Source organism: Mastacembelus armatus, chromosome 20 (genome assembly GCF_900324485.2).
Source record: "Mastacembelus armatus chromosome 20, fMasArm1.2, whole genome shotgun sequence".
NCBI classification, from domain to species: domain Eukaryota; kingdom Metazoa; phylum Chordata; class Actinopteri; order Synbranchiformes; family Mastacembelidae; genus Mastacembelus; species Mastacembelus armatus.
In genome coordinates this window covers 5,466,161-5,483,163 of record NC_046652.1, presented here as the reverse complement: position 1 = coordinate 5,483,163, position 17,003 = coordinate 5,466,161, and the positions used below count along the sequence as shown (strand labels likewise).

The window sequence follows — 17,003 nt, the reverse complement described above, 5'->3', positions numbered from 1 at the left end:
TAAGTTGATAAAAAGATCTTTCACATGATTTGGTGAATGAATGTATTATCATAGGCTCATAATGTGGCAGGGTACAAAAAAACTAAACTTGAGGTTAAATACACAGTTTATTAGCCATTAATCAAGCTGTTGATTGTCTTATAAAGTCTTTAGACTGATTTTTCAGAAAGTGCCCATCTCAGCTTAGGCTGTTACCATTTTGTGTTCAGTTGGCAAATAAATAAATAAACCAAATAAAATATGTTGCTTCAGATAACAAAATCCTTGTCAATACTTCTCCAGCTGAATGACAGCTCTTAGCAGTGACCTGTTAACCAGACAGGCGAATCTGTTACTAATACTTGCCTCTCCAGCTTTAAAGCATTGCACAAGTACGAACCTTTTCTTTTGACGTAGCTGGACCTAAGGGAGGGGGAGGGAGGGAGGGTGTTTTTGTCGCTGAAGCCAAAGGGGAAGTCGCTGCAGAAACCAGCCAATCGTGAGCAGCAGCGGGCGAAGGCGTGTCGGGCGGCTGGGAATATGAACTCAGGGCTCATCTGTCAGTCCTCAGAGGAGCTGGGGAGGGAAAGTGACTGTACGGGCTCAGTCCGGTGCCCTCACAACAACTGGTAAGAGCTGATACACTTTATCTGCTCTGGGACTGTTGCTGCTACTGTTTCTGCTTCTTGTTGATACGTCTCCATCATCTGTGATGTTGCAGATCAGTCCAGCGGGTGGTGTCGGTGGAAAACGGCGTGACAGAGCAAACATGTCCCAGCAGGCGGTGAACGGGGTCCAGTGCCGGGGCAAGGTGTTGACTTTGGACAACATGAACCCCAATGTCAAGCGGGTCGAGTACGCGGTGCGGGGCCCCATAGTCCAGCGGGCGGTGCAGATAGAGAAAGAGCTGAAAGCGGTAAGGAGCTGGGCTGTAACGTTAGTTAGTGCACAAGTGTCGGAGCAAGGTTTGATATAACACGTGGAAAGACAGAAAAACGCGACAAAATAAAGAAGGAACAAGATCTAACTCTCTGTTAGAACTTATTGTTCTGATGCCGCACATCCCATGGTTGTGACCTGCATTCTTTATGTTCCCAAGGATTGAAGCGAATGTGTCCTAAACATCCTAAATACAAAAAGTGACATTATGAAATGAAATGAAAGTGTAAGTGTGTGTGTGGGTGAGGGGGGGGGGGCTGAGTTTACTGCACAGCTGTTTTAACAGCTGGAATTTGACTTGAGACAACAGCCAGATACTGTTCTTTTCTTTGTCCTGAGCTGGTAATGTAATCTTCTTTTTTCCAAAAGCTTTATTTAAAATCGCATAAAAAGAAACGAGACTGCAGGTCCAGAATACTAAAGGATCATGCCAAACAGCAACTACAATGAAAACTTAGCACACAAGTTTCCTGTTTCCTTTAGATATAAGAAATTTAGATATAGGAAAGAGAAGTAGGGAGTCCAGATGAGGGGAAGAAAAAAAAAAGAAAAAAAAAAAAGCTTATGCTCAGTTTTGCTGACTGGCAGGGAGAGTGAAGGCAGGACATAAACAGTAGAGCGTCTTTTAAAAGTCCCTGTATGCTGTGGTGTCCCTGTCATACTCTTCTGTAATGTTGTGCATAGCAAGCAACTCATATTACATTCTGCTGGGGTAATATCGACCCACTGTTCTTTCCTAAGGAAAGACATCCTTTTAGGAAACTCTCATGCAACCCTCTCTTAGTTATGTTGTCTTCACATGACATGTAATTAGCTGAAAGAGCCAGTTCTAGCTGGACCGGAGTGCATTGTGCTCTTCTTTAGCCTGAGGTGGCTTCAGGATCCAGAGTGGACGATCTTTATAATGTGGAAGGTTATTACATAACAGGAGTGGGTACATTTTCTGTCCTCTTTTGTCTCTCTGGTTCTGCCAACCTCCCTCCTCCCCACAGAGGGAGAGGGTTCATTGGACTAAGATGAAACTGTGAGGCCACAGTTCAGAGGCCTTTCTCTGCAATCAAGCACCTACCAGTTCTTGGTAGTCCACTTATTTTTTCCTCCACTTAAATAACCTAAAACAAAACTTGCTTCTAAGAAGTAGATTCTTTCTACAACACAGTTAAATATTTATTTTTAGAGGTTTATGTTAGTCTAGAAGACAGCTTAATTGTGGACACAAATGCTAGTTTAGACAAACGTGATCTGTACATGCACAGAATATACTAATAGTGTTTTAGGCAAGCACATCTCACATCTTGCTTTTATTAGTGTTGCAAGCTGGTTTTCCTGGAAAACGTGTGTGCACTAAAAAGAGAATATCAAGTTCCAATTATTCATTTTTATTTTGCCACGTTGTAGCAATACAAATGGGGGGGGGGCTGTCAGATCCAGTAGTTTTCTCAGTGGTCAGAGGGTTTGTATCTGCAGTTACCTCATAATCTCTGAGTTAGCTTCCTGTCAGATCTGTGTCTGGAACACTTTTACTGAAGGCTCAGCAGATTTGATCCGTGTGTGTCCGTGCATTTGTGTGATATGATGCCCCTTATAAAACATTACCCAGACATGCCATGACAGTGCCTGAACTGCAGTAAGCTCATTTGTGCTTGGACCTCAGCTGCTTACAAGTCTGCATTGTCTGTGACAGTAAGATGGTGACAATAGAGCAAGAGATGAGAAAAAGAATCCACCTAGTATTTTTTTTTTTTTTTTATGTCATATTTTTTTATTGACCCTAGACAGGGATTGTTTTCTTCTGGAATGACTTGACAGATTTAGTTTCATCTAAACTGGAATCTTGTTCGGGCTTGTACTATGTTAGATAACTGACATGAATGACACAGCAGTGGTTATTTTTCTGTTTGCTTTAACTAGTTAAAACTTGAAACAGTACAGTTCCATGGCTGGATATTCAGTAATGTATGACAGTTTCAGATTATATCCTAAGACTACATGAAATGTGAATTCAAGACAGTTATTAGACCAGACCTGCAGGGTTTTTTGGCCTGGTTCATTAGTCCAGCCTGTGTAAGCAGTGCCTGGTGCTAACTGAGCAGGAGACCTCAGCACTGAGCTGGGGAGAGGGCCGGCTCCTCTCGTTCCCAGAGAACAGCAGCCTCTTTGTTGCTCAAGAACAGACAGGGACAAGGATTAAAAAGGAAACATGGTGCATCCAGTTATAGACAGCCTCATATCTGACTTTACGCTTGCCCAAATAACCTTGAAGGGCTTACTAGTTGTCCTGAGCTTGTCCTAAAGAATGATACTGAGGCTGATTCAGGCATGTTTTAATGGACTGGTATTGGCTAAAATAAAGCTAATCAGCGTGGCAAACAAAGATGTCACTAATTGTTGGTAATGAATTACATAGGGACAACCCAAAATTAAACTCTGAAATCACTTTCCGCAGTTGGTATCTGACCTCCACAAGGTTAAACTTCATATCATATCAATAACAATGTTCTCCTTATATCCTTGAAGGACTTTTCCCTGTTTTTTGTTATCTTATACAGCAAACTGTGTCATGATAAGGTTGATATGAAGAACAGGGGTTTTTAAAGGATATTAAAAAGTTCAATTTGGAGTAAAGAAAATAACAGAAACCAGAACTTAAAAAAAAAATATATATATATCATCATAATATCTATTTTAATATCTACTGGTCAGCCCTGACATTAAGTTACAGGAGACATTTATTGTCACATTTGCTTTATTTAATAAACGGCAACAGGTGCAACATGTCATGAGCAGCAAACAGACACACAGGCACCAAACTAGTGCTTACAGGATCTAATTACGTCAAAGAGATGAAGATTAAGGACTTTTTAAATCAGTAGAGAGAGCTACTCAGTCGATAGAAGGTCCAGTGTGATTTAGGTGAGGAAATGGAGGGAAAAACTGGATTAGGCCAGTCAAAAAGTGAGGGTTGGTCACCAGCATTGTCAGCCCTGCTCAGGACAGCACTTCCTGATCTACAGGCCAAGCCAGATTCTGTGCCAGGGTTTTTGTAATGCACAAGTCTGCTATAATGAGAAGATGGATGCTTTCTGAAGAATCGGGTGTTAACAGCATAGAGGGTGTGAAATCCAACGTATTAATTTAGGCCTTTTAATTTGCCACTGCAGAAAGCATGTGAGTAACAAATTTAAGCTTTAATAGTTTAAAGTGATAAACCTTTAAGATTTGAAACGCATGTATTAAAAGAATGTGTGTGAGACAGTATCACCAAATCAAATTTGTACCTTGATGTTAGTAAATATAGTTGGCCTGTGCACAAAATGGAGATATACATAATGTTTTCACTGTTTTACTCAAAAGTCACAACTGCACATTTTCATGCATTGTGATTTTCTTGACAGTCAAAGCAAAACAGGTCATTGTTCTAGACACACATGCACTGCTGAAAAGATAACGCTCATACATTGTGTGCACATCTGCACATGCCAGTCAAGATATGACTGATGGGTAAATTTGAATAGTAGTGGTCAACCTTATGAGATGGAAAAAGTAAAAGAAGGAGAAAGGGGACACTGTGGGGGGGGGGGGGCCTTTTGGCAATGGTGAGCTGTGAAAAAGCAGCACTCCTCCGCTCTTCATTCCTTTTTCATGTCCAGACACATTCTGTTGTCCTTAAATGTAAGCATGAAACAGGTTATTCATTTTTTTTTTCCCCAGTGTCTGCATTTTCTGCACCAGATACATAACCTATGCTCCGAAGTTTACTAACCAAATAAATGTGTTTATCTTTTTAGGGAGTCAAGAAACCTTTCACAGAGGTTATTAAGGCGAACATAGGTGATGCCCAGGCCATGGGTCAGAAGCCTATCACATTTCTCAGACAGGTTGGGCCTTTTTGTACAGTCTTATCTAACCTCATTTGAGTGCTTGTGCTTAATAAGCAGGTAGCACTCATCACTATATTTGCACATATATAGTGGATGTATAGGAAGCCTGTTAATGTTAGGTGTTTGCCTTCTTCTCTCAGGTCTTGGCGTTGTGTTCTTATCCTGAACTCCTGGAAGACAAGAAGTTTCCAGAGGATGCCAAGAAAAGAGCACAGCGTATTCTTGAGGCCTGTGGAGGCAACAGTATAGGTTAGACAACTCCCTGTCACTCCACCAAACACATTTTCAGCCCATCCCTCCGGCGCACGTCACCAACGTCTACCGCAATGTGTTATTCATTAATAATTTATTTGGACACTATTTAAACAGTGCATCACCTGATCAGTGTAGCATGCTCTGCTTGAATCAAAGTTCATTTCAATGTGCTAAAGGTGCCTACAGCGCTAGCCAGGGGATTGAGTGCATCCGTCAGGATGTGGCACGCTACATAGAGAGGAGAGATGGTGGAATCCCCTCAAACCCTGACAACATCTACCTCTCCACAGGGGCCAGTGATGCCATTGTGGTATGGGATGCAATTCTCACTCTTTTCTGTAGAAAAGGGCTGAGACACTGTGGGTCCAGACTGTTTCATGAGTTGACGTGTTACTTTAATAAAGTATAAGTGTCATACTCTTGGTATAATTGTCCCATGAATGTGTTAATTATATACTCAGATGTACTTTGCACATCTGTGACTTGAATCCACATACAGATCATTGTCACTATCAATAAAGCTTTCCCCATATTTATGCAACCTGACATTCAAGTACTGTTAAACTGTCACATTTCTGCCCCACAGTGTATACATATGGGTGTGTTTGCTTACTTAGCTGTCATAAAGTAGCTCTGACCTGCATGGTCATGTTTTGTTGTACAGCATGTATGCCATTGTTATTCTTGTACTGTGAATAATCTTAAACAAAATGTAAGGTATTTATATTAATAGGTTTCTTAAAATGTCTAATGCCAACCAGGACTGCATGGTTGTACACCTAATCTTCTTGTTAATGTACATGAATGTCCAATTAATCCATGTACATTAAATGAATTTCCTTTCAATCCCAGACCATACTGAAGTTGCTGGTATGTGGTGAGGGTTGTGATCGTACAGGAGTGATGATCTCCATTCCTCAGTACCCTCTGTACTCAGCCGCCCTGGCAGACTTGGGTGCTGTGCAGATCAATTACTACTTGGATGAAGATAACTGTTGGAGCCTGGATGTCAAAGAACTCAGGAGAGCCCTCAGTGCAGCTAGGCAGCACTGCAATCCTCGTGTCCTTTGCATTATCAATCCTGGAAACCCCACTGGTATGTCTGGTTTTAATGGGCTCTCTTATGTGACATGGAGTTATGGGAATTGTTAAATGTGTATTTCATCTACTTTTTTTTTTTTTTTTTTTATTAAAAAAAAAATAAATTTTTGGGGTGGAAAATCTGTGGGAAGTTTAGATGTCAATGAATATTTAGAGATTTAGTGTTTCAGTCATTAAACTCTGGTTGTCCTGTTTGATAGGTCAAGTCCAGAGCAGGCAGTGCATTGAAGATGTGATCCGATTTGCCAAAGAGGAGCATCTCTTTCTTATGGCTGATGAAGTAATTTACAAATGTCGTTTCCTGTTTTCACAGTTCTTTATTCTCCCTTACTAAACTCCTTAAAAATAACATGGAAGAGTTTTAAGAAATATTTTAGGAGTATTTCACTTTTGTTTCATGCCAATTAGTGATTTTAAAGCCAGACTTTGTTTTTGAATGCCTGACAACCTGCAACTGTAACTATAATATGCCTCAAAGTTTAAGTGCACACAAAGTTGTGAGTCACTGTTGTGATAGCTTTTTTTTCCACTCGTGTATGTACATAAAACAGAGACAAAACACCCTTCACTGCAATGTCATTCAGGAGTGCACAATACAAAATACAACCTTTAACTGTGAACATGTAAATTCAGAAAGTAAAACAAGACAAAAAAATCGTTTTTTAACTGATAACCTTTCAGTTCCTTATATAAAAACAGTAATATACTCACCTTAATTCATTATATACACAGAAGTGCATACAATAGATCATTTGCTATATGCACATCGCCCATCGTGGCCCTGAAATCATCCTTTTCCAGTCAGGTTCTGCACATGTAATCTGCACATTTCACTTAACTATTAAGTGTAGATGTTTCTATGAACAAAGATAGTTTTTAAGCTATTTTCTCATTTTAGGTCTACCAGGATAATGTGTATGCAGAGGGCTGCAAGTTCTACTCCTTTAAGAAGGTTTTGTTTGAGATGGGCCCAGAATACTCAAGTACAGTGGAGATGGCCTCATTCCACTCCACCTCCAAATGCTATATGGGAGAGTGAGTAACTACATGCACAGGACTAGGCTTGTTTGTCAAATACGTTTTTTATCATTTTTGGCTGAAGGTGATCTGTGGAGTTTTTTTTTTTTTATAGTAATATAGTCATTACTTTATCTCGTGCACATGCGCCTGGGTCACATGGTACACAGCTTTGCCAGTGGTTTGAATTGAAAAAATTTAGGTTTGCAAATGTTAATGAGAAAGAAAATGCAATGAACTTGTTTGTTTGGCCTCAAGAACGATCAAGAATTTCAGTTAGTAATTCTGAATGTAAACATGTCTTGTTTGTTTACAGGAAAACTCCACAGGGCACTTTTAAATGACAGTTGAAGTTTTTTTTTCTTCTCCTAACTGTACTCTTGTTGCTCTTCACCTTACCTAACTTTGACTGGTTCCTCTGTTTTTATGAGGTGTGGATTTCGTGGAGGCTACATGGAGGTGATAAACATGGATCCTGAGGTAAAGGCACAACTCACAAAGCTGGTATCGGTGCGCCTGTGCCCTCCCATTCCAGGACAGGCTCTCCTGGACCTGGTGGTCAACCCCCCACAGCCTGATGAGCCTTCCTACACCACATTTATGAAGGTCTGAGAAACTCACAAAGCTCACGAGCCGGCACATATCCTGGCAATGCTCAGTGTATTCAAACAGAATTTACATATGTAAACACTTAAATGCCACGTCGTATAATCTATGCACACAGCCTGTACTGTTTCCCAAGTTGCAAGTTCTCTAAATGATCAGTGTTGAATGAATGAATTGCATACAATGCTAATTTATGTATTAGTTGTTTTGTTACATTAGATATGTTGTTGTTGTTGTAAGATTAGAAAAAAGCTTCAGGATCATATGTTAATATATGATATTGGTAGCCTGTGCTCATCAGGCCTGTAGCTAGGTCAAAGAAAGTCATTAGGTTGATAGTTACTGTGTGTCTCCATGAGCTAGTCCAGAGTTATCTTGCAATGTATCTGATAGAGATGTACAACTCACTGCCACCTTCACAGGGTGTGGAGTTACACTGACATAACAATATACGAAGCCCTCTGCACTTTTCACTTGTGCTACTGGAAGAGGTTCAATCATTTTATAGGCTGTGTTATGTAAACTTGCACATATTGTTCAGCGTTACTGGGGCCTTCACAGGTGTGAGAATACCCATGTGCAGTGAAGCATCCCCATACCATCATAGATGTTCGCTTTGGCCCTCCTCCTTTTTCAGCCTTGAAGATACAGCCTCCATGAATTCTTAAAAAATTGTCAGGTTTTTGACTTGTGAGACCACAGGACAGTTTTCCACTTTGCCTCAGACCATCCTAAATGAGAAAGGTTTAGTGTTTAGTTTAGATCGTGTTTAGTTGTGAGACGTTCCAGGTGTTTTGTAGCATTACAAAACTTTCCAGTCTGTTGTTGCTGATGTTGATGAATTTGTTGCTGACCTTTAATTCATAATAAGCTTGTAATAGATATGTTACCAAATGAAAATGGGTAAAATGAGTGTTTTAAAATATTTCAGTCACTTAATTTAGAATTTACTCAGCACCCAACTTTTTTTTTTGCAGTTTTAAGTTAAAAGACTTTATTGACCATGAACTTGATGCAATACCGATACATTTCAGAGTGCATGCTGGAGACTTTACCAGTTTAGCATTGACAAAGGTTGTTAAATGTCTGATGATACACTTGGAAAATGTTTGACTAAAGTTCATGATAATTAACTTATGTCACTTTAGGAGGAGGTACATGCTCATATCCAGGTTTGTAGCCTTTGTATACTTAGGACACGTCTTAGTAGCAGTATCTTGTGCCTGGACACAAATAATGAGTTTGTTTATGTAACTGTTTGTTTATTCCTGACAGTTTATCTGTTTGCTTCCTCTCCAGGAGCGGACAGCAGTGTTAGCAACTTTAGCAGAGAAGGCCAGTCTCACGGAACAGATCTTCAACACAGTACCTGGTATCACTTGCAACCCGGTCCAGGGGGCCATGTATACTTTCCCCCGCATCACTCTACCTCAGAGTGCCATTGACAAGGCCAAGGTCCGCCCTGAACACACACAGCGTCACTGTGATTTACTGATTTGAGTAGATTACATGTACAAATGTGTGTGTCCACAGGAGGCAGGCCAGGCCCCAGATATGTTCTACTGTATGAGGCTGCTGGAGGAGGAAGGTATCTGCCTTGTACCAGGTAGTGGCTTTGGCCAAAGAGAGGGAACCTTCCACTTCAGGTTAGTTCAGCAGCTGAGGAGCAGCAGTCTTACTACTATATTGACAATCATTTTTTATTTTGCAGTATTACTTCTCCTATAAGTACATTTGCAGCAGTATTGCCATTACCCCACTTCCCTCTTCTTTTTTGTCTCTCTCGGTCTAGGATGACCATCCTGCCTCCCACTGAGAAGCTGAAAGTTGTGCTGCAGAAAATCTGCGAGTTCCACCTGCGATTCACACAAGAGTTTTCCTAATGACCCTCAGCGTTTTAACAACCACTCAAGACCAGCTAATTCATTGCCAGTATCTGTAAGTGCCTTTGTATAACTGAGGAAGTCATTGTTAACACTAATTAGATTTTAAATGATTTTTTTCACTGTTTTGGATCAGCAAAGAACCTTGACTGTTTCTTTAGACAACTAATGAAAATATGTGTATGTAGAACATGTGAAAACATAATGTTAGATACATGATGCACTTTTCAAAATCATAAGTCAGCCAGCATTGTAATGTTGAAAATGCTGCTGTTATCTCTAGTTTATATTTCAGATTCCCTTGTCATAGATGCTATGGGTGCATCTCTCCCTTTAGCCAAATTAGTTGATAATGTATAAGGTGTCAGACTGTACTGTACTTAAATGTGATTAAATGACTCAATTTCTAAAACGTGTTTTTTCAAATGTATGCATTGTCAGCTTTGACAACGAATATATTTGGAAGATATTTTCCATATTGACCTTTTATTGTTTTACAGTAACAAAGAGTCAGATTAGAGTGCTGGCAAAAGGTGCCATCATTGTTTTATTGAAACACTTAAATCTTCAACAGTGCTTACATGCTTTCAGAAACTGAAGAAAACTGGAACTCTTGGAATGAATACGGACTAAAATCTTGATTGAACACTGTAATTATGGCTGCATCTTAGTAACACAGTTTAACTCCCCTGCATTCACTTCATCTTTAGAGGCCTCCTCCATGTCCTCTAAGACTGAAGATGGTAAAAGTTCTTAGCCACTCGCCCAGAGAAATATTTTCAAAGTTCATCTCTCTTCTGTGATAGCTTTGTGGCATGCTTTTCCAAGAACTTGCTTAACCCCTCTACTGTTCTATCTCCACCTTCAAATTTGACAGGGCTCTGCTTGCTGTTGCTTGGGGCGAAGTATATTGTGGGGAAGCCTTCCACTTTGTAGCTTTCATTTGGCACATCATTGGCTGTTGAATCCATTTTTGCGATCACAAGGTTCTTCTCCCCTTTGTACTTTTTGCCCAGAGCTAAATAATCAGGCTCTAGTTTCTTACAGTGGCCACACCAGGGAGCATAAAACTCAATCAGCACATCTTTCTGGGTATCCATGACAATCTCGTCAAAAGTCTTTCCTACCACCACCTTTACTGGTCCCTTGTTGCTTTTTGGCACTGGCTGGGATTTAATGATCGGTTTGAGCTTTCCTGTGTTAAAAAAATAAATCAGACTTTAATTTGTAAAAATCACTTAAACTACATACATCTTATATTGGAACTATATAATATGTAATTGACTGCTTTCATAAAACATTTTGAACTTCACTTTGTGCAATAACAAAAAAAAAAAAAAAACTCACCTTTCTTAAAAGCCATAACAAAGTCATGCAGGACCTCTGACTGAAACTCCTCAGGCTCCATAGCAAACTTTTTATTTCCTTCTGCCAGAAGTCCCACATTAACCTCCTCTCCGCTTTCACTCAAGCCCAGGCTCTTCAGTTCTTCTGAATAGTCTTCCTCATCAGCAATGGCAAATGTGTATTCTGGGAAGTCTTTGGCCACCTCAAGTACCTTGGACCTCCAGTACTGTGTAGCTAAAAATGAAAGAACAAGAGGTTTGTTAGAGCATCATTAATTATCCACATGTCAGTCAGTTCCTGATGTGCTAGTTGCTGAGGTTCCCCCCTCAGTACCAGGCTGTAAACACAGCAATTTGACTGTTGAAGAATTGAAAGGGCATTCAATCGACAATAAGCAAAAAGTAAACTAATCTAATCTATTATTAGAGTATCACTTGTAAGAATGGCTCATAGGACAAAACCCATTAGATATATGGGAAACTTACCTTTCTTGTAGTCGAAGCTGAAGTCAACTCCATAATACACAACCACCAGTGGCCTTTTAGTGTAGCGCTTAGCATCATTGCTTGGTTTCCTTTGGCCCACTAGAGGGATCACATGCTTTTTGAAGAACTCCTGCACTTCTGATACTGATGTAGAATCCTATGTGATAAAACAAAATATTTTTTTTGTACCAAGTACGATTGCAACTTTCCAAAAATCATAAAATAGACTTTTTACACATGGGCAATGCAGCTTTTCTGGTGTCTGTCAGATAAAACCCCTGACTGCTAATGTAGTTTATTTATACACAAAAACTAGAAACAAAAGTAAGCAGTCACTTATGATTCACGGTTTCATACCTAATGACAGTTCATGTTTGTTATTTAAAGTCCCAGCACACTGTACAGTAGTCAAATAAATTCAAATCCATAGGAATACACACAATGAGAAAACCTAAAAAGAACACAAACAAGCAGCCTGTGCTATAAATGTCTGTGATGGAAGGTAGAGGGACCCCGATGATCTTCTCTGCTGTCCTCACGAAATGAGGAAGTTTGTTCGACATAGTACAAAAGGTAGAAACAGGAAAGCAGTGGGAAATAACACTGAAAAATGTGATGTTCTTGATATGTGACTCACCGATCACAAGCGTGGACGAGGAAAAAGCGAATCAATTTAATTGTGGATGTCAACAGATCAGCTTTTTGGAGTTATTATGAAAAAGATGGAGATGGGGCCAAAAGGGAAGAATGCTTTATAAGTGTGGTGTTTTAAAGGGCAGGAGCTGGACAGTTTCTAGGCTTTATCTTTGAGGCATCAGAAGATGGAGACAATCTTGACAGAGGCAGGGCTCCAGGCAGCAAGGGGATACTGGGTGTTGGGTCTTCCAGCAGAGCAGAGAAATGGTTGGAGAGAATGAGAAAAGGTTTAGGGGCCAAGGGACTGTGTGGTTTCCTTTGAAGGCTTCTGCAACAAACATCATCAAGCAGGCCAGGAGTGAGATGTCAGCTGGTGGATTAGTGAGGTCTGGTGGCGATCGAAGAAGCACTAGACTGATGAGTAACAATGTCAGACGAAGTAAGTTGTACATCCAGAGGAGGGTCTGGTGGTGTCTGTAGTAGGGACACTTGAGGTCAAGATCTTCAGTAGGAGGAAAGTGGGGAAGAAATGGGGGAGAATTGGACTCTTGGTTGGTGTGAACAGAGAGGAGAAAGACGATGAATATGTGATATATGCCCAGCCTAAGATGACGCGATGGATATGAAGCACTGACGAGCTGATCCCATCTTGGAAGCAAGAGAGTCTCTGTCTGTAAAAGTGGTTGCAAGTGGAAGCAAGTCATCATGACAGGGCAGGTGGGATGTTGGCGGTTTGTCTGGGGCAGATGGAGGCTGATTTGGTCAAGTTTATAACCGAAGCAGAAAACACTATACCTGGGATTAAGGAGTTCGTGGAAGCTGACGTTTGAGTGATGGGGAGGTCCATGTTGACAAAGGACCCATTTTACTGTGCCATAGTTTTGCACTGCAGAAGTCCAATGAGGTTGACAGTTGAATTGCAGGTAGGTCAACAATGATAAAATACCAATCATGCGATTCTGCTGTGACATAGTTTTCAGCCAAAAGAGGTTTGCACTGGAGAGATCCATCAAGGCGAGTCCCGGCAGGTTAAGAATCCACCAACAGTCTCTAAGGTTACTGACGGTTAATGAAACCATTCAAATCCCAACTAGTAAAGTGACAAGTACTACTAGTGAAGTGAAAAACACCAAAACACAGTACCTTTACTGTAAGTGTGTGCGACGCTGGCTCGTATTTGGAGTGGAATTTTTCAGGCTGAACAATGACAACTTGGCCAGGTTTCGCTTTGAGCAGTTTGGCCACTTCAGAGCTGAATGAATGACGGAAGGTGAAGTCCTCCCTCAGTGTATTACCTGCCAGGCAGACGAACAGCTGTGACAATACTATCAACATGGCTATTAGATTGGCACTTGAACACCAGTAAAGAGTTTAACACGTTCATTGCTCATTCCAGACGTATTAGAAAGTTCACCGATACACCACAGAAATACAAAAAACTTAATCATACTATTCCTGTCAAGCTTAAAGAACAACTTACAAGCCTCAAGGAAGATCTCATAGGCTGCGTCCTGTTCACTGGAGAATATACCGACTATGATGGCATCGTCACCATCCTTGATGAGCTCCTGCACCTGTTTTACTGCCTGGACTTGTTTGGTGGGAGGCCCTGCCTGCTCGCTCATGTAGTCAACAATGCCTACAGAGAAATAAAAGAGGGACGTCAGATGTGATGGATGAAGAGAAATTACAAACATCAGCACGCATAGAAGACAGCAAAGACGGATACAGCACAGCTAAGGACCTACCATACTTCTCCCTGGGTCCATTATAGTCAAACACCTTGCCCTTCCTGAAGATCTTGAGGGTTGGATAGCCTGTAACTCCAAAGCGTGTGGCAATGTCATTCTCCACAGTGGCATCCACCTTGGCCAGAGGAATAGGAGGAGAGCGCTGGCTCAACTCCTTAGCTGCCTTCTCATACTCTGGAGCCAAGCGCTTACAATGTCCACACCTGGAGGTCAGTTACAACAGACAAATTAAGAGTTAAAAACATCAATTATCATTCCAATGGATGTGTATTTCACTAAGGCACCAAACCTGACATTTACAGTGACAACTAAACCATCTGTATTTTGTAAGCGACAGTCCGGGAACTGACCATGGGGCGTAGAACTCCACCAGGATGATGTCTGCTTTGTTAACAGTTTCATCAAAGTTGTCTTTGGTCAGCACCAGTGTCACCTCAGGTGGGGGCTTCCAATCTGGCTGAGCCACCTCTTTCATCCGATCTACGATGGCTGCAACAAAAACACCACAGATTATTATTACCATATTTTCGGTACTATAAGTCACCCCGTATAAGTCGGTTTTAGCAAAAACAGCCTGATTGAACAGAAAAAAAAACTTTTGTTGGCATTTTAACTTGTGTTACACTGGGAGTTGTAGTTTAGTGTGAACATAAGCATTTTTACTTATTCAGCAGTACAGTGTTATCTTACATTTCATCGTCACATTGTGTTTGACTGCATGTGTTCTTGTAGGATTTGGGTGAAGTGCATCTTGCCCAGCATGAAGCTGAGAGTGAGATCAATAGTGAGCTGAGCGACATGTTAACTGGGTCAAAGAAGCAAAAATTAAACAAAAAAAAAAAAAAAAAAAAGCAACTGTGCATCTCCAGTGATACTACACACAAAGTAAAAGCCCTGAGGTATCAGTTTATTTTTGGGATGTCGGTTATTTCCCCTGACACGTTTGCACATTTGCACAGTGCAAACTTTAAATATATTAAATATTCAAAACTAGGACAGTCAAAATGAGTAATGTAATCACTTCACAGTAGTGTAATAGTCTAAGTGTAACATTTACAGTAACAATACAAATCAACTTCTCCTTAGTGCTGCATTGTAGTGAATTCTCTGTATTCTGCAGTCTTTATTTTCTAGGTGTCGTATCATATAAGTAGTATTTAATGTAGCTCTGTTACTAACTCCCACCTGTACCTCTTTATTGACCAAGACCATCGTTTACCACGTGGCCACTTTTGAAACTAGGTATAAAGATTTGTTTTTTTTTTGTTGTTTTTTAAGCTTTTTATTGAAACCCCGACCTGCTGCTCCGTATCTGTGTCACAAAAAGCGTTTTTGACTCTTTTACAAGAAACTTTAGGGGGTTTCCTTTCAATGAAGGTCTTATTTCTTTCATACAGTCAGTATAAATCAGGAGCTATAGCTATTTTAATTTGGGTATATCATTTAAGGTGTTTTTGTTAAAAGTGAGGGTGGAATGGAAGAGGACTGTGCTGAAGGGCTGTGAACAGGTTTAAAATGAATGAACTCTTCTTACCCTTCTCTGTCCTTTCTCCATCGTAGTCCACAGGCTCCCCTTTCTTCAGGATCTTGATGGTGGGATAGCCTGACACTTCAAACCTCTTCGCTAACTCACTGGCTACTGTTGCATCCACTTTGGCCACAGGTATAGGAGGATCATTGTCCTTAAGGGTTTGAGCGATTCTTTCATACTCTGGGGCAAACTGTTTGCAGTGGCCACACCTAAAAAAAAAAAAAAAACAAAGAAAGCAGATGTACTGGGATGTTTACAAAAGAAAAAAAAAATCATGCAGTAAAACTTCAATAGGAACTTTCTGATTCTCTGCTGTAAACTTCCTTTGACTCTGATCACATTTTCACAGTAAACAACATAGACATGAGTGTGTAACACGGTTAGAGCAAACATACCATGGGGCATAAAACTCGACTAATACTGTGTCTTTCCCTTCTATAAAAGTGTCATAGTTGCTGTCGGTGAGAATCAGCACTCCGTTTTCTTCTTTCACCTCCGCGCCATCATCTTCATCATCCTCCTCCTCCTCCTCATCATCACTGTCCTCTTCATCAGCCTGCTCCTTCGCCTCTGTGACATCTAGCAGCACAGATACATGATGATTTTTAGGATTTTAGGAGCCGGAGCACTACATGTGCTGCCGCCGTCAGCTGTCCCGTTAGCTGACGTGCTAACAGGACAGGACGCTACAGTAACTTAGGCACGTTGTTCTGAGGAAAACAGGACGCTTTAGCTTCACGTGAATAACTAACTAACTGTGAAGCGGCTCAAACTTACCATCTTCACATCTGCTGACAGTTGCAAAATGTGCAACGCCGAGCAGCACAATGAGCAGCAGAGCAACCTTCCTCATTGTTGACGGGTGACGCGCCTCCACGTTAACGACGTGCTCCTCCGAGGTAGTCGGCTAATTAGCTGGGATACTGACGCTGAAGAATGGCATCAAAACACCGGATCAATACTGTCGATTTGTGCACCTTTGTCTCTGCGTTTCAAACTAATCACGTCTGAAATCACACGCGCCGCCTCCTGCGTCTGCAACTTGTCTGACTTGCCAGGTTGTGATTGGTTCTCATCATCCACTGTCATCCAATCACAAGTCGCCACTCAATTCCCGACTCCGCTACGTTGGAGGACGCGATTGGCCGCTTGAGTTAGAGGTAGTAGTTCATCTATTCCTGAGAGCTGCTCTCTGGGCCAGGGAGGGTCACACTAATCTGACATACAGACTTTTTACAAACACATCTTCACCTCCTGCAATAAGCGAACTGTGGATACACATCAGCGTTCCTCTTTGAAACCTAGAGTCTGCAGTGTAGTAATAACTACACCAGAGGACAAGTCATCTAAAAAGCAGAAGAGTAGCCTACTGAAGGTTTTCAGAGTATCTGGGGGGGGGGGGGGATGTTGTGATCTGTCTGTACATGCTTAGTGGCTGGGATCAGGTGTGCCTGAGCACCCCTAAAAAAAAAGCTCTCAATTCGCCCCTGCTTAGAGGTTTGCAAATATAACGTCAAGAGGCACTATTCACAGTGTATTCTTACAAAAAAAAAAGCTCAGAAACATATGATAGAGTCATAAAAAATACAATA

The 17,003-nt window shown here is 41.0% G+C and overlaps 2 protein-coding genes across 2 annotated transcripts; one reads left to right on the top strand and one right to left on the bottom strand.

Annotated features, from left to right (window-relative positions):
* Positions 1-471: 471 nt before the first annotated feature.
* si:ch211-217a12.1 (alanine aminotransferase 2-like) lies at positions 472-10,073 on the top strand. Its single transcript, XM_026292008.1, has 12 exons — positions 472-608; positions 701-895; positions 4,707-4,796; positions 4,940-5,048; positions 5,231-5,364; positions 5,907-6,150; positions 6,356-6,435; positions 7,054-7,190; positions 7,604-7,778; positions 9,078-9,233; positions 9,312-9,424; positions 9,571-10,073. The coding sequence occupies exons 2-12, from the start codon at positions 749-751 to the stop codon at positions 9,659-9,661; spliced, it is 1,476 nt and encodes a 491-aa protein (XP_026147793.1). The 5' UTR covers positions 472-608; positions 701-748; the 3' UTR covers positions 9,662-10,073.
* Positions 10,074-10,176: 103 nt separating this feature from the next.
* On the bottom strand, positions 10,177-16,461 carry pdia4 (protein disulfide isomerase family A, member 4). Its single transcript, XM_026292007.1, has 10 exons — positions 16,189-16,461; positions 15,807-15,990; positions 15,415-15,620; positions 14,231-14,369; positions 13,878-14,083; positions 13,610-13,768; positions 13,273-13,424; positions 11,494-11,650; positions 11,009-11,242; positions 10,177-10,856 (listed from the first exon to the last, which is right to left on the bottom strand). Exons 1-10 carry the CDS (start codon positions 16,262-16,264, stop codon positions 10,441-10,443), a joined length of 1,929 nt encoding a protein of 642 aa, XP_026147792.1. The 5' UTR covers positions 16,265-16,461; the 3' UTR covers positions 10,177-10,440.
* Positions 16,462-17,003: the final 542 nt, after the last annotated feature.

Excerpts from the sequence above, each read along its gene's own strand:
- pdia4 (XM_026292007.1), bottom strand. The coding sequence starts at position 16,264 with ATGAGGAAGGTTGCTCTGCTGCTCATTGTGCTGCTCGGCGTTGCACAT. Across the intron at positions 15,621-15,806 it reads GTCGAGTTTTATGCCCCATG|GTGTGGCCACTGCAAACAGT; the intron begins GTATGTTTGCTC and ends TTTTTTTTTTAG. Across the intron at positions 13,769-13,877 it reads TGGACCCAGGGAGAAGTATG|GCATTGTTGACTACATGAGC; the intron begins GTAGGTCCTTAG and ends ATTTCTCTGTAG.
- si:ch211-217a12.1 (XM_026292008.1), top strand. The coding sequence starts at position 749 with ATGTCCCAGCAGGCGGTGAACGGGGTCCAGTGCCGGGGCAAGGTGTTG. Across the intron at positions 4,797-4,939 it reads CTATCACATTTCTCAGACAG|GTCTTGGCGTTGTGTTCTTA; the intron begins GTTGGGCCTTTT and ends TTCTTCTCTCAG. Across the intron at positions 7,191-7,603 it reads TCCAAATGCTATATGGGAGA|GTGTGGATTTCGTGGAGGCT; the intron begins GTGAGTAACTAC and ends TGTTTTTATGAG.